The sequence below is a fragment of the Eleutherodactylus coqui genome, chromosome 7 (assembly GCF_035609145.1).
Source record: "Eleutherodactylus coqui strain aEleCoq1 chromosome 7, aEleCoq1.hap1, whole genome shotgun sequence".
In the NCBI taxonomy this organism is placed as follows: Eukaryota; Metazoa; Chordata; class Amphibia; order Anura; family Eleutherodactylidae; genus Eleutherodactylus; species Eleutherodactylus coqui.
Genome location: NC_089843.1, coordinates 102,568,761 through 102,585,102, shown reverse-complemented (window position 1 = coordinate 102,585,102; position 16,342 = coordinate 102,568,761). Strand labels below are relative to the sequence as shown.

The window sequence follows — 16,342 nt, the reverse complement described above, 5'->3', positions numbered from 1 at the left end:
ATGGGTTCTATTCTCTGCGTCGTATTGCACGAGGAAATTTTGCGTGCACAAAAACGTATGCAAATATGCCCGTTTGCAGGAGCCTAACAAACACACTCAAGCACATCTAATTCAATTCAATTTGAAGGAGCTTTATTGGCAGAACCAAATAAACATTAGCATTATGAAAGCATTTGGAGAATAGGGATAGGGGTGAATGATTGGACTCAGGATTTGGGGGGATAAGGATCATATGTGAAGTAGAGAGTATAAAAGTACATGGCATAGCATGCGCCTCTCAGTCTATGTCAGACATTAACATTGTGCTGCTGTGTTTTCCTCTTCCTCCAGTAGGATGTAGAATTTCTCTTTCTCCTTCATTGAGCTGAAGTCCAGACAGAGATCAGAGAGTCTCCTGAAGTGATTGGCATTCACTGCTTAGCATCTGGGGCATGTCTGTCTATTTCTCTACAACCCCAATTCCAAAAAAGTTGAGACTATGTGCAAACTGTAAATAAAGGTTAAAAAAAAACAACGATGCAATGATTTGGGAATCTCATCTAACCCTATTTTATTTACAATAGAACATAGAATACATCAGAAGGTGAAAGTGAGACGTCTTTCCAGTTCACTTAAAATAATTAACGTATTTAGAAACTGATGGCAGCAACACATCTCAAAAAATTGGGCAGCACCATGTCTACCATTGTTTAGTGCCCCCTCTTATTTTTACAGCAGTCTGTAAATGTCTGGGAAGTAAGGAGACCAATTGCTGGAGTTTTGGGAGGGGAAATGTTGTCCCATTCTTGTCTGATGTAGAATTCTAGCTGCTCAACGTTCCTGGGTCGTCTTTGCCGGATGTTTTATTTCAGAATGTGCAAAATGTTTCCTATTAGTGAAAGGTCTGGACTGCAGGCAGCCAGTTAAGCACCCCGACTCTTCTTCTACAAAGCCATGCTGTTGTGATGGATGCAGTAGGTGCTTTAGTATTATCTTTCTGACATATTCAAGGCCTTCCCTGAACAAGACATTGTCTGGATGGAGCATATGTTGTTCTATAACCTTTATATACTGCTCAGCATTGATAGCACCTTTGAAGATGTGTAAGCTGCCCATGCCATGGGCACTAATGCAACCCCATACCATCAGAGATACAGGTTTTTGAACTGTGTACTAACAACAGACTGAATGGTGCTTCTCCTCTTCAGTCCACAGGACACAGCGTCCGTGATTTCCAAAAATAATTTCACATTTTGATTCATCTGACCACAGAACAGTTTTTCATTTAGCAGTCAATCTTAAAGGGGTTGTCCCGAGGCAGCAAGTGGGTCTATACACTTCTGCATGGCCATAATAATGCACTTTGTAATGTACATTGTGCATTAATTATGAGCCATACAGAAGTTATAAAAAGTTTTTTACTTACCTGCTCCGTTGCTGGCGTCCTCGTTCCCATGGAGCCGACTAATTTTCGCCCTCCGATGGCCAAATTAGCCGCGCTTGCGCAGTCCGGGTCTTCTTCTTTTCTGAATGGGGCTCCGTGTAGCTCCGTGTAGCTCCGCCCCGTCACGTGCCGATTCCAGCCAATCAGGAGGCTGGAATCGGCAATGGACCGCACAGAAGCCCTGCGGTCCATGAAGACAGAGGATCCCGGCGGCCATCTTCAGCAGGTGAGTATGAAGACGCCGGACCGCCGGGATTCAGGTAAGCGCTGTGCGGGTGGTTTTTTTAACCCCTGCATCGGGGTTGTCTCGCGCCGAACGGGGGGGGGGTTTAAAAAAAAAAAAAACCCGTTTCGGCGCGGGACAACCCCTTTAAATGAGCTTTAGCCCAGAGAAGACACTGGCATTTCTGGATTGCGTTGATATAGTCTTCTACTTTGCATAATACAGCTTTTACTGCTTTAACTTGCATTTCTGGAATGCACGGTGAACTGTGTTCACAGACAATTATTTCTGGAAGTATTTGTGAGCCTATGCAGTGATTCGCATTACAGAATCATGACTGTTTGTAGTGCAGTGACACCTGAGGGCCCGTAAATCTCAAGCCATCCAATAGTGACCATTGGCCGTGTCCAATGTGCATATGAATTTCTTCAGATTCTCTGAATCTCTTGATAATCTTATGTACTGTAGATGGTGGAATATTCAAAGTCTTCACAATTTTACGTTGAGGAACATTTTTCTGAAATTGTTCCACAATTCTTAAATACAGTTTTTCACAGAACCTCTGGCCATCTGTGCTTCTGAGAGACTCTGCCTCTCTAACATGCCCTTTTTCTAAAGAGTCATGGGACTTAGAAATTAGAAATTTGACCCTCCAGCTGTTTTTCATTAGCACCACTTACTCTTCCAGCCTATTGTTAACCCTGTGCCAACGTTTTTGAGATGTGTTGAAGCCATCTATTTCTAAATGAGTTGTTTACAATGAAATGGAAAAATGTTTCATTTTCAACTTCTGATATGAGTTCTATGTTTTATCATGAATAAAATATGGTTATGTGAGATTTCCAAATCATTGCATTGTTTTTTTATGTACAATAATTTACATTTTACACAACATCAAAACTTATTTAGAATTAGGGTTGTATCTATCTGTAAGAGGTAAGCACTGTGACACTCTCCCCATTACTAAATATAGCAGCTTCCAGTTGTGCTAAGCCCCCACTCCCAGCCAGAGATGCTACTGGGGAGAGAAGAGTCCGGAGCGCTTAATATGCCAGTAAGAGGCTCCCCCAGTGACATCACCACTGCAGGGACCAGCCGTCTAGAATCAGTTTAAACATTCTTTGTGCCTTAGAACACTCCTGAGGCTTTGTTCCCACGAGTGTATATTGGCCGCTGTTTTCACGGCCGGCCAATATACGCTACGATCTGAGCAGTAAAAACTCATGAATGAGCGCACAAATCTAACATTTGTGCACCTGTTCAGATGGCATAGACCCCAGCATATATACGCTGAGACCACCATCCCTCTCCCTTGCTGGCTCACCTCCACTCTCCTCCCCTCTGGCTGTTTGCAATGAAAGGGGGCGGGATGGGGTAGAGCTAATCTCCCACCCCTTGTCCGCAGCCAGCAATAGGAGGTGGCGGGACAAGGTGGTCCTTAGCTCCGCCCCCATTTCACCCCCTCTCATTGCAATCAGATAAAGGGGAGGAGAGAATAGGGAGGGAGTTTAGCAGTCATGCTGCTAAACTCGCTCCCACCTCCCTTCTCCGGTCGCTGTCATGGGTTCCCATAGGAGCCCATGCAGCGGGTGACGTATTCCGGCCCAAAAGATAGTTCCAGGACTATCTTTTAGGCCCAACGTAAAAACGCCCGGCGCTATATTGGCCAGGCTGGGCGCTTTTACGCCGCGAGAATACAGCCATGTGATCTGATGCATTGGAATCCAATGCATCAGATCATAGCGTATATCGGACGGCCGTGCAAACGGCGGGCCAATATACACTCATGGGAACAAAGCCTTACTCTGGATTAGCCAGAGTCAGTCGAAGTCAGTACTCTTGCCCAACATATGCAAATTAGGCTGGCCTCAATTTGACTGTAGGTGTGCATACCTTTAAGGACATAAATAAACAGCCCTGTTCCTTAGGACTGGTACTGGTTAATTGGCTCACAGTTACAAACTGAAATAGGGCCACAGGGACACAAGTCTATTCATTGGAGACATATTGGCTAGGATTATACTACCATTTAACAGAAATGAACTTCTTTCAGCATTATTAATATTGTTTTTGGATTATTGCTATTTTGTACTGTGCATAAAGTATTGCTGATTCCAGAATTTAGTTAGCTATAGTTAGCAGTAGGAAAAACTGCTTTCTTCTTGTTATAGCCCTCCTCCTTTTCGTTTCTTTCTTCACAAATAAATATTGCATATTTTTGCAACTCCATCTGCTGCATCGGCTCTTGAAGCCTGCATCATGTACCATCACCTGCATCATATCTATCTGTCTATCTCATATCTATCAATAAATCTAACTATTGATCTCATATCTATCTATATCACATTTATCTATCTATCTCATATTTATTTATATCTATCGCAATCTATCTATAAATCTATCTGTTGATCTCATATCTATCTCATATCTATCTATCTCATATCTATCTATCTCCTATCTATCCCATATCTATCTATCTATCTATCTATCTATCTATCTATCTATCTATCTATCTATCTATCTATCTCCTATCTATCTATCTATCTATCTATCTATCTATCTATCTATCTATCTATCTATCTATCTATCTATCTATCTATCTATCTCATATCTATCTATCTCATATCTATCTATCTATCCCATATCTATCTATCTATCTATCTATCTATCTATCTATCTATCTCATATCTATCTATCTATCTCATATCTATCTATCTATCTATCTATCTATCTATCTAATATCTATCTATCTCATATCTATCTATCTATCTATCTAATATCTATCTATCTCATATCTATCTAATATCTACCGGTATCTATCTCATATCTATCTATCTATCTATCTATCTATCTATCTATCTATCTATCTATCTATCTATCTATGCAAATTCTAAAATAAGAGGCTGTAAAACAATTCATTTCACCAAATTCTTTGGCGACTTTGTGCCGGAGAATTCCAGTGATAGAAATCTCCACCAGACAGATTCCGTCATCATTTTCTCTTTACATATCTTCAGACTTCAACATTTTATCGAAATTTAATAATAACAATGAACACACTATTCATCACGTTGACCATTTGGGAAGGCGCAAAGTCATTTTCAAGGACTTTGGTAGGATTCAGCATAGCCTATCGGTTCTATATGGATAGTATCCATCACAACAATGTTGGTATATGGCTCCTGTATCCTAATGCACTAAGTGGGTATTACATCATGATCGCATTAATATAGGAGCCCTTGTGACATCGAAATACATACAGATCTGTAAACATATCATCAGTACCTTGCATTAGTGTACCTCTGATATTCCTTCTGTATCTTTTAATCACGACTCGCTGTATAATAATATTAGGACACTGTTATATTCTGACAATTGTGCTTTTGTTCTAAACAAAAAACTTCCATCTCCCGCTCTTCTGCTTCTGCACTCCTACAAAGCAGAGGCCTGTCAATTTGATTCCTTTTCATGTGTTGCATTGACCGTACTTTGCTTGTTTGCTGTTTTGGTGTCTCTTGACATCAGAGAGACATTCTTAAATTCTTTAAGTGGTTGACATAAGAAAGAATGCAACCCAAAACCTGCAAAGCGGCTTCGACAAAAGGATCTACTTGACCATAACATATGAATCGTACTCAAAATACCTCGCTTGATACCTGACAGAGCTTAGTACTGAAGCTGATGTGCATTTCACAGGTTTTAGGAAAAAAGGAACTAACCTTTATCTCTTTCTCTTTTTTCTTTCTCTATTTGTTTCTCCTTCTCCCTCTCAGGGCAGAACTTCACCTTGAGGCAGCTAGGCATCTGCGAACCAGCATCCCGTCGGGGACTGGCATTTTGTGCAGACATGGGGCTTCCACATAGAGGTTACTCTATCAGTGCAGGTTCAGATGCTGAGACTGAAAACGAAGGGGTCATGTCTCCAGAGCATGCAATGAGACTTTGGGGAAGGGGAGTGAAATCCGGCCGCAGCTCCTGTCTCTCCAGCCGTTCCAATTCAGCTCTGACACTGACTGACACAGAGCATGAGAACAAGTCTGACAGCGAAACTGGTAAGTCATCGATATAGCTATATCTGTAGGGGTAGATTCTTAGACTATATACATATACAATATGTAGCATGGCTGATGTTATTCACTTTTTGAAGCTACATCATTTAGAGTCACAACTTGAATCTTTTGGAAACCATTGCAAAATATAACTGGGTAACCAACTACCATGGTCATTCATAGTGCTGGTCCCTACATAGGGAGCAGAATGATCTATCTGACCTTCTATAGTAAAGATAGTGCACCCTATTCACCTACCGTCGTATATGAAAGTGGAAATAATGACAAACTCAGCTCTGCTACAACTGTATATAAATATATATATATAAAAGATTTTTGTTTTTGTGATATGTGTGGTTATATTTTTACGGTTCAGACTCTTTTTCAAACTGCAAAAGTAGGCCATGATTTTAGGTGCAGCGGTGTGGATCCCTGGTAACACTCAATCCTCATTATTCATAGTTCAATAGTATTAACAACTATATATATATATATATATATATATATATACACTTTCAAAATGATGAAAGTTAAAAAGACTTATAGGAGTTTCCATGAAATGTCCTATCCTGTCCTAAGGATAGGTCATTAATAGTTGATCAGCTGGGACCCGCCACTCAAAACCCTGGCCAAACAGCTGATTGGACACCCCCTGACATCAATGAGAGCTGCACCTGCGGTTACAAGCACAGTCCGCTACACAGGGGTCGGAGCAGTGGCTTCTATTCCAATCCTAGTGTATTCCTGCTCTGGGCCCCGACTGATCAACTATTCATGACTAATCCTGAGGATAAGACATCAATAGCATTTTCATGGAAAATCCCTTTAAGTCTATGTAGTTCAACCTATTCTCCTGCAATCCTGATCTAGATGAAGACAAAAGCCCCCACAAGGTAGAAGCCAACTATTCTCAATTCATGGGGATATAACTGCTTTTTAGCACCAAATATAGCAATCAGAATAAATCCCTGGATCTTCGACTCTTTTCCTGTAGTTTAATGTTGGTGTTGAGAGACCCCAGACAGTTGAATCCTGTTTCGATTCAAACTTTGCTAAAAGTTTGGCTTGGCGTAAACCTAAGTCATTTCATTTTGGTTGTACCCACTAAAACGTACTTCTTTATCATCTTTGCATCTTTGCTTTTTTCTTCATCTTATTTGTCTTTTTTTGCTGTCTCCTTCTTTTTCATCTTATTCGTCATCTGCTTTGTCTTCGTTTTCTTCGTCTGCATCTTCTTCTATTTTGTTTTCTTACTCTCGGTGGCTACATTGTTCCCTTGCAGTGCTGGGGTCCTAGGCTCTTAGCTTGAAATACTGCAAAGGAGAAAGTCCTTCATGTCTCTTAGACAGCGTTATGCAGTAAATTTTGGAGTTTTGGCAAAGTTCGGTTCAAGCTAATTTCGACCAAACGTTTTGCCGAAATTCGGTCAACTGGCTGCACCGAACTTTTAAAACATTTACTCAACACTATCTATACTGATAATAGTACATCTTTGCAGAAATGCTTTCAGGCCACTTTTAAACTCTTTTAAAGTATCAACCATAATTGATCATTGCCCCATATTGTCACTGCTCCAACAGAAAAGAAGTCTATAAAGAATCTTTTTTTTTCTTTTCAGTAGTGTATGCCCTCTTGTTAGACAGTAGTTACAGGTCTAGGTATGAAAAGATGGTCAGACAGACGTAAAATAATGTGTCCTGGTTGCCTGATCAGTTCCATTGCACCTTGGTTGAATGGGCTATTTGACATGCAGTGTGGTTTCTCGCATCCTTGTATTCATTTTCAGGTGGGAATATTCTTTAGCCTCCTGCCTTTTTCTAAGTTGTACAGCTTTTGCAGGACTACGGTACTTTCATCCCATTCACTTCTACCGGCCTGCAATTCTTTCATATCTCTTTTGGCTTTCTACACATTTGTAGTCATCTTAGCACATCAGTGCAAAACAATGTCATAATAACATTGAAGCACACAAATCGTACAACTCTATGAAGGTCACACATCTAAGGCTGTCTATCACAGACCTCACCAGGTACTCATTTCTACTGATTTGAGAACCATAAAGAAAAAAATAGACATTGCTTATTTCTATTGTTATCAGAACACAGGGTTCTGCACTTTCCATTCCTTCTTGCCAGCATACTTGGCATCAAATGGGTTACACTGCCCTCTATGTGGTCAAATAAATTATCACAATTAAAGACATAAAATTGTTTTAATTTACTTCTCAGGGCTTATCAAGGCCCGGTAATAAAGCCCCCCGGTAACTTCATTCTATGTTGTGTTGTACTTGTGAGACTTCAACCCAATTTCAGGGGAAGCAGAGATAGGCTGTTGTTTTGTAATCTGCACTTATCCCTCCTTTCTATAAAATGAAATAATGGGATTATACCTGTGACCACATATAATTACTGCCTCGTTGATACAGCTCATTATATGTGCTGCTTAGTTTTGGAACCCGTTATAATTCAAGTTGTTTTTCTCAACATACAAAGCAATACACATATAAACACCCATGTTACACTACTGTATGCTGTTTGTGGTCCCCAATCCCGAAATGTTATGTGTGTATATATATATATATATATATATATATATATATGTGTGTGTGTGTGTGTGTGTGTGTGTGTGTGTGTGTTTTGGACAGCACAGATTTGTTTCTTATATACTTAATCCAGGGTGACAAGACATTGACTGTTGCAATTGGTCATCACATTTAACTTCTAGGATATTATTACAGAAAGTATGTTATTGTGTTTAAGGTATTTCACTTTTTTATTTTTATTTTTGTAAGAATATTACACAATAATAATTATGATAAGGCCTCCTTCCCACGAACGGATTTACGCCGCGTAAATTCACGGCAAAAATCCGCTGCGTTGCCCCCTGCTATTAGGTTCTATTGAACCTAATAGCACAATGCTCACGATGCGTAATTCCACCGCGGAATTTCGCACTGTGAAATCTCCCGTCCTCACCCGCAGCATGTTCTATTTGCCACGGGTGTACGCGCTGACGGCTTCCATTGCAGTCAATGGAAGCCGTCCGTTCACGCTATCTCCCGCTGTAACACAGCGGAAGATAGCGTGAAAACGCTTTCCCGCCTACCGCCGCCGCGTCATATGACGCGGCCGGCGCGTCACGTGACACGGCCGGCCGCATCATGTGACGCGGTGGGCGTGTCACATGACGCGACGGCGGTGGGCGGGGAAGCGTCGTCACGCTATCTTCCGCTGATAAGTATGGGGTCTCTGGGGGGCGCCGTGACGGGCTTCACTGCGGAATATTCCGCGGCGGAGCCCGTCACGCTCGTGTGAAGCCGGCCTAAATGTTGCTTCAGGGGATAATATAATGCAGTAGGTTGTCCTGTAGCCATGTGTAACTACACGTGTAACACATTGGCATTGCTACGTCTGACATATTTTTCCATAATATTTAAATATGTATATATATATGTGTGTGTGTGTGTGTGTAAATAAATAAATGAATAAATATACATACTGGCAAGTATGTAAGCCATGCTTTTGGTGAATGCATGTGTAGATACTGTATATAACAGTACATATACCAATATTATGGTTTATGGTAATATCTGGTCAGAAATATGTTTGAAATTCTAGATTATAGTGTCGAGTATCATTTCTTTTCTTGTAAGCAAGAAACAAAAAACTAGATAGATACAGATAGATGGATGGATAGATAGATAGATATGAGATAGATGATAGATAGATATGAGATAGATAGATAGATAGATTGATAGATAGATAGATATGAGATAGATAGATAGATAGATAGATAGATATGAGATAGATAGATATGACATAGATAGTGAATATAAGTATATTCTCCCATATATATATATATATATATATATATATATATATATATATATATATATATATATATATATATATATATATATATATATATATATATTCTTTTCTTCCCCACATAAAAGCTTTCACAGTTGGGTGAGTTCTCTAACCCCATGCAGCAAATGACTGCACGTCTATTAAAGGATTACCGTGCATTCCCATCAGTTGTATAGCCCTGAATGTAAGGAGTCCTCCTGTGTTTAGCACACTATGCTTTGCATTCCCGAGTATATTTACCACTGATTCCTCACAGATGTTTGATCAGTTATCCAATAGGAAATCACCTCATCGTCCCAATGACCCGTGGGAACGCCGAGTCCTAGCGACTATTTTCTGGGAATATAAATGCTGGTAACTGAACTGGTAAGCACTTCAGCATCCAGGAGGTCTCTAGATCTCATAATGCCACCTTTCAAAGGATGCCCAGGTGTAAGTGCTAGAATAAAGCAAAATCTCTCTGAGAAAGGAATAGTAGCCAAAATTCCTGCTGTAAGATCATCCTTTGTTAAGAACCACTTAGTCCTCTTATTCAGTTGTTTCGTAATGGAATTCCAAGCAGCAAACGGGTTTATTTCTAAGTACCCCATCAATTATAGCTGTGCCATGCTCTCTATTGACATAGGAGAAAAAACGGTTTCCAAACTAATCCAGGAGTCGTTCAATGAAGGCCTGCGCCGTACTTCAATAGAGGAAGAGAGGGAGCCATCGCTCCGCCAGGAGAGACTTAAATGCTGTGAGAATTAGTAGGATTCTGTTTGTCTGTTGTTTCAAAGTTCTCTTTGTGGGGGAAACAGGGTGGGCCGGGGGGGATTGCGCATGTCACCTGTTATCCACTGCGGAGATTTAAAGCAAGTGGTGATAAAGTTTATCCCCAGGGCCTGTTTGCAATCAAAGATGTCTTTCTATGCTCCTCTTGAAGACATCTCAAAGAAGTTACAAAATCCTAGGATGGATGAGTGAGCATACAGAATAGTTTATTAACAGTGCTCAAGTGATTGAAGAACAAATTTGATCATGCTTTAAACTTTCTGGCTGATGAGAGCAATTGAAATCACAGTAAAGAGAAAAGTGTGGCCTTTGATGTGCATTGGGGAAATAGATTACAGTGCAATTAAAATCCACAGAAGTACTATGTCTAAACACAGGACTTTACTTCTCAGAGCCAAATGTCTTATACAGGTTATTACAAATGATCTTCCCAATTTTAAACTCACGTTTAATGACACTCAAATACATAAATGTAATTTCAATGAAAACAGAAACTCCAAAAGTTTCACTTAGCAAAACTATCTAACAGTAAGATGTCCTTCTTGCCCATAGCAACCAATCACAGCACAGCTTTAATTTCTCAAGCTGCTATGGTAAAATGAACGCTCTGCTGTGATTGGTTGCTGTGGGCAACAAGCAGAGGCGTAACTTGAAGCTCCTGGGCCCCAATGCAAAATCTGGAACGGGGACCCAACTATAATGCTTTATTCATAGTTCTGGGTGCACTATATGGAGAAGAGAGGCCTAATAAGCCCCCCAAGGCTCCTGGGCCCGGGTGCAACCTCATCCCCTGCATCCTCTATAGTTACGCCCCTGGCAACAAGGATGTCTTACTGTTCGATGGTTTTGCTAAATGGGGCTCAAAATGTTTTATTCGGCTGCAGTCATCAGTAGGGTGATATGAGACAAAATGGCTGCAAACGGAGACAGAAGAGTATTTTCTGTCCTTGATTTTCATGTCCAGCAGTCTGTTATAAGTGTGCAATGTTATTTCCGAACAAGGTTTGGTGAAGATCCACCCAGTGGGCGCACAGTTCGTAAGAGGTACTCCAATATTAAGAAAAAAGGTTGCATCTATAAATCCGGCTGTCCACCAGTAAGAAGGGAAACAGTGAAGCGTGTCCAGGCAAGTTTCACATGAAGTCCACAGAAATCCACCGTTGGAGCAAGCCGAGAATTGGGGACATCTTATGGTGGGCTGTGTAGAAGATTCTGCTCAAACATTCGCAATATTTTTACTATCGATTTGGCTTGTTACAAACCAGATGAGAAAGCGAGGAAAAATTCTTTCTGCGAGTGTATGCAAACTCTAATGGAAACCGTTGGTTTCATGGAGTATTTAGGGATGAAGCTGTCTTCTACCTTTCGAACAAAGTTAACAAACGTCATGTCAGAATCTGGGGGAGGGAAAACTCACTAGTCTGCGTGGAGCATATGTGCGACTCCACCAAGGTGGATGTGTTTTACACTATAACCTGTAGGAAAGTGTGTGGCCCATTTTTTTCCATAAGGAAATTATCATGGGGATTTCATGATGGTTATACAGATATAGCTTCTGCCGCAGCTGGAACAGGAAATCCCGGGTTTCATCTTCCAACAGGATGGGGCACCCCACCATTTTATCAGTGAAATCAGAAGTGAGCCCAATAGACGACTACCAAACTGATGGATTGGCGTGTAGGTTGTGATGATAGTGAACTTCTTCCTTGGCTTCCACATTCCTCGGACCTTACACCTTGGGATTTTTTTCTCTGGGGGAGTGTTAAGGATAGAGTCTACATACCACTCTTACAACCCACCATCTGTGATTTGCAAGTACACATCACAGGAGCCATTGCTTTAGTCAATCGTGATACACTACAATGGGTATGGCAGGAACTTGACTACAGGCTCGATGTGTCGAGTGACAAAGGGGTCTCACATTGAACACCTTTGATGTGTCATTAAACATGAGTTATGAATGTTTCAAATCGGGAATATCATTTTTTATAACCCAGTATATTCCAAGGTTGTACCTTACGGGCAGGATGATGTCCAGATGGTTTGTTTAGCATGATCGCATTTACAGATGAAGCAAAACTGAGTTTGGCATTTATCTGTTGATTATATGAACCATGATAACTCATTTACATACTTGCCTTAAGGTACCTTTACAAGGGCCGATAGTTGCCTGAGCAATTATGGGCGACTGTCGGCCCGTGTATGCATGGCCCCGATAGGCACCGAGCGGGAAGTCACTCAGTACTCACTACTGGCTTTTTACTCAGTGTAAACAGGAGTCACTCAATCTCTGACGAACTGCTTGTTTGAGGTTCGCCTCCATTCTCTGAAAGACTATCACTTCTATGTAGAAACACAGGAGCAATAGCCACTAGAATAGCTATCAGGTGCTTGTGCACCCAACAGACGTACCGTTAGATGACATGGTGAATGTGTAATTTGGCAATTAATTGTTCAGTGACATACTGTGCATTGTGGCATATGGGTGGTGGCACATAGAGCTATTTTTTAATATCATAGTGGATCCAGTGCACTTGTATTAAAACTGCCCCCCCCCCCATCACTGTTGCCTTGCCCCTTCGACGTCGTCACCCTCCTACTATTTTTTTTGTGGCTAAAAAGTATTAATAAAAACTCATACTCACCTAACTCAGCAGGCTGAATCCCAGTTGCAGATTCCACCGGTCTCCACTCACTTCCGAATCAAGCAGTCATGTGCCCATCTAAGCACATGACCACTGAGGCCAAACACAGGTACTGAGACTGGTACAAAGCATATTTTGCTTTATTATGTTCTAAGCAGCCCTATAGGGAGCCAATTGTTTCCCGCTATACTTTTCAACTGTATCCACATCTCAAGGTCATGGATACAGTTGAAATGGGTGCCATGGTCAGGGGGTCAGGTGTAGATGCACCACTTCTTGCCTGTTCGCATTAGAACTGGAACATAGTAGCAAGTCCCGATTTCTCTCTCCTGGAACACATTGCTTGTTTCTGGGGAATTCAGTGCTGAATCATTTGTAGATGACCTGATTCTGACTCAGGGTTTCTTAAGGAGCAGACAAGCTATCTCGCTGCTTTATATTATAAATTGAAGTGATGGCTGTTTTCCAAACCCTCACTGGTCTATGAGCTGACTATTCAATATATCTATAGTCAGCTTAAAGGGCTCACCTAGTTTGGGTATCCTGCTCTTGGACCTTATGCAGTCAGCTGTCATTAAGACAATAAGTAGTAATGATGCACAGATCATTGACCATTGCTTGGTGCCCAGTAAAGTCAATTGGCCAGCTTTTTATTGTTTCTGTATTGGATAATAGGGGCGAGTTTCAATAAAGGACGGCCTGCTCCTACTATTCAGAATCCTGTAAATCAGATGATCCCTTTTTTTCAGTCTGACATTAATAGATTGAATGGTGCCAATATTCCCTTATCTTATTTGTTGGAGGGGCAGACATAAAGTGCTGTTTATGGGTAATTCTTCATAGACATAGTAGAAATTCAATGATATTATTTTAGGTAGTAAAACCTGGGACAGCTCAGTCTGAGGATTTCACATGCAGTTAGATGCTCGGTGGCTGTCATATAGGGATATAATATTTTTGCGATGCAGTACATCTATTTTTCGGTGCGGTAGAGGTATCATCAGTTCAGATCTCAACAACTGCATTGTGTTTGTTCCTCGCTTTTTATTAGAAAGTAAAAGATTCTTCATGGAGTTTGTGGGTTTTTCAGATGGTTTTGCCTCCACAGTCGAGCAGCATTTGTAGAGCTGATGTACCGGATCTCCGCATACCAATTTATAAATAATTAAAGCAAGCCATAAACTGAAACATAATGTTGAACCGTGTGATTTTATTGTTTAATGGTGTCTGCAGTGTAAGCTGTACTCCCTTTAGCTTCATTTTCTAATTATGTATTTGATTTAACCCTAAGGTTTCTCATTAGTTCATTCTGTTGGGGTTTCACTGAGCTTCTGGAAGCTGATGAGATCAACACTCAAGTTTACAGCAAGGCTGACTTTACGAGTCTCTAAAAAATATTCCCTTACACGTAGATTGATGTAGATTTACAGCTAGCTAACACTCCAGCTCTACGGGTCTTTCTACACGGAGGGGGAAATCGTTGGAATGAACAAAGGATGGCGGAGTCGTTTGCTTTAAAATGCAGTCCGCTTACACATACAGATAATAGTTAAATGTTTTCATCATTTGCTCATTCACTCGATGGTTGGTCTATCTGGGGACTGTGCCAGTGAATGAGAACTACTGAATGATCACTTTATACACGCAATGACTTGAAAACGACTGAACGATGCATACAATGAAAAACGAGCGATAAGTGAACACATTATAGTTCATCGTTCAATCTTTACACTGAACGATTTTGATTCAGATTTGCCTGATTCCTCTATTTTTTGAACAATTATCTCTCAACGTAAATGGGCCCTATCTCCTGACTGAGTTTGATTGCTTTCCTGATAACAACAAAAGTAAAAGGGGCTTCTCTTCTTCAAAATAGCCAGAAGTGTGACCATAGTAATAGCAAGATTGTATACCCTGCACGGATTGAAAAAAAATCAATGTGTAACCCAACCACCTCCATCCCATGATTACTGAGCACCGAACAAAGCAGACATTTTTCTATTCATATCTCAAAGCTATATCCTGACCAGCACAAAAGTTACATCTGAAGAGCTTAAGTGTTAGTAAGATTCTGGACAGCTACCATACCTATAACAAGATAGGGGTAACACCATGGATGCCCAAGCTGTTATCTGAGATAGTCAAGGGTGGGTCAACAATTGTCTTCCAACATAGCCTAATGGCCCTTTTACATGGGGCGAGGATCTTATGATTCTCTTTGCCCAACAGAGCGAGCTGGTGGCGTCATCACCAGCTTATTCACGTTCGGGCAGCCCATTTAAACATTGAGAATCATGCAGTCCTCAGGCACTTATCATTCAGCATTTCACATTCCTACGTGAAACACTGAATGATCAGTATTTAAATAGGATGATAAGTGCAGGAGCCTGCGCTGGTTTTTATGCCAGACGAACCTGAATGACGGTTCTCACTTGCCGTTCAGTCGTTGGCTTGTGTTTATACTGAACGATTATTATTCACTTTCGTTCATTTGAATGATTGAATGATAATGTGTAAACTGGGCTTAAGGCTCTTTTACATGGCCTGATCGTCAGGCAAAAACATGTGTCCACCTGATTGCCAAGCCATGTAAAAGGGACAATGATCATCTGACAAACGAGCGAACACTCATTGCCGTTGATTTTCAACATGCGTAAAATTGATGAATTGATAAAGCTGATCAGCTGTATATTCTTCCATGTGAACGGGGTGATGTACAGTTGGCCCTTTGGGGACAAACAATCATAATAATGATTGTTCATCTCCAAGGATGTGAAAGGAAAAGTAGATGAGTGCTGATCGATATGCTTGACATGCTTGTGCCTGTTACATTGGGCTCTGTAAAAAAAACTTAGAGAATGGGCCAATAGTTCATGCATATAAGTATTGGATATAGGCTACTGCACCAACTCTCTCTAAAGTAACTTGAGTCTAGCTCTGCCCCTGAGGAACAAGCACCACCTCTGATGTGCATGAAAGTCTTCTTCTAGTCTCATATTAACAGATAATGCAGTAAAAGTTTAAAAACTGCACTTTTTAGGAGAAATATTTTACAAACACTACATTGATTGCACTAGGTTTAGGTGGGATATTCCTCTGGAAATAAGTACTGTAGAACTTACTGTAAGATTGTAGAAATTAATCAGTACTATTGGAAGGTATGAGAATACTCTTAACATTTTATAGAAGGAAAGCAGTCAATAAGGACAAGGCTTGCATCTCTATTATATTGTGCTAAGCCCTTTTCCACGGCCAATGATTCTCTGAATGAACATTCATTCCCAATCAATCCCCAATCCAAACATGCCCAGTGACTGAACGACTAACACCTACAGTACATCTTTTATATGGGCATAAAAATG

The 16,342-nt window shown here is 40.8% G+C and overlaps 1 protein-coding gene across 1 annotated transcript in view; it reads left to right on the top strand.

Moving 5' to 3' along the window:
• Window positions 1-16,342, top strand: part of LOC136573254 (teneurin-3-like) — a 447,176-nt gene that overhangs the window by 339,249 nt on the left and 91,585 nt on the right. Inside the window, exon 5 of the mRNA XM_066574553.1 lies at window positions 5,420-5,698. Coding sequence (XP_066430650.1) covers window positions 5,420-5,698 — 279 coding nt within the window. The remainder of the gene's footprint in view (window positions 1-5,419; window positions 5,699-16,342) is intronic.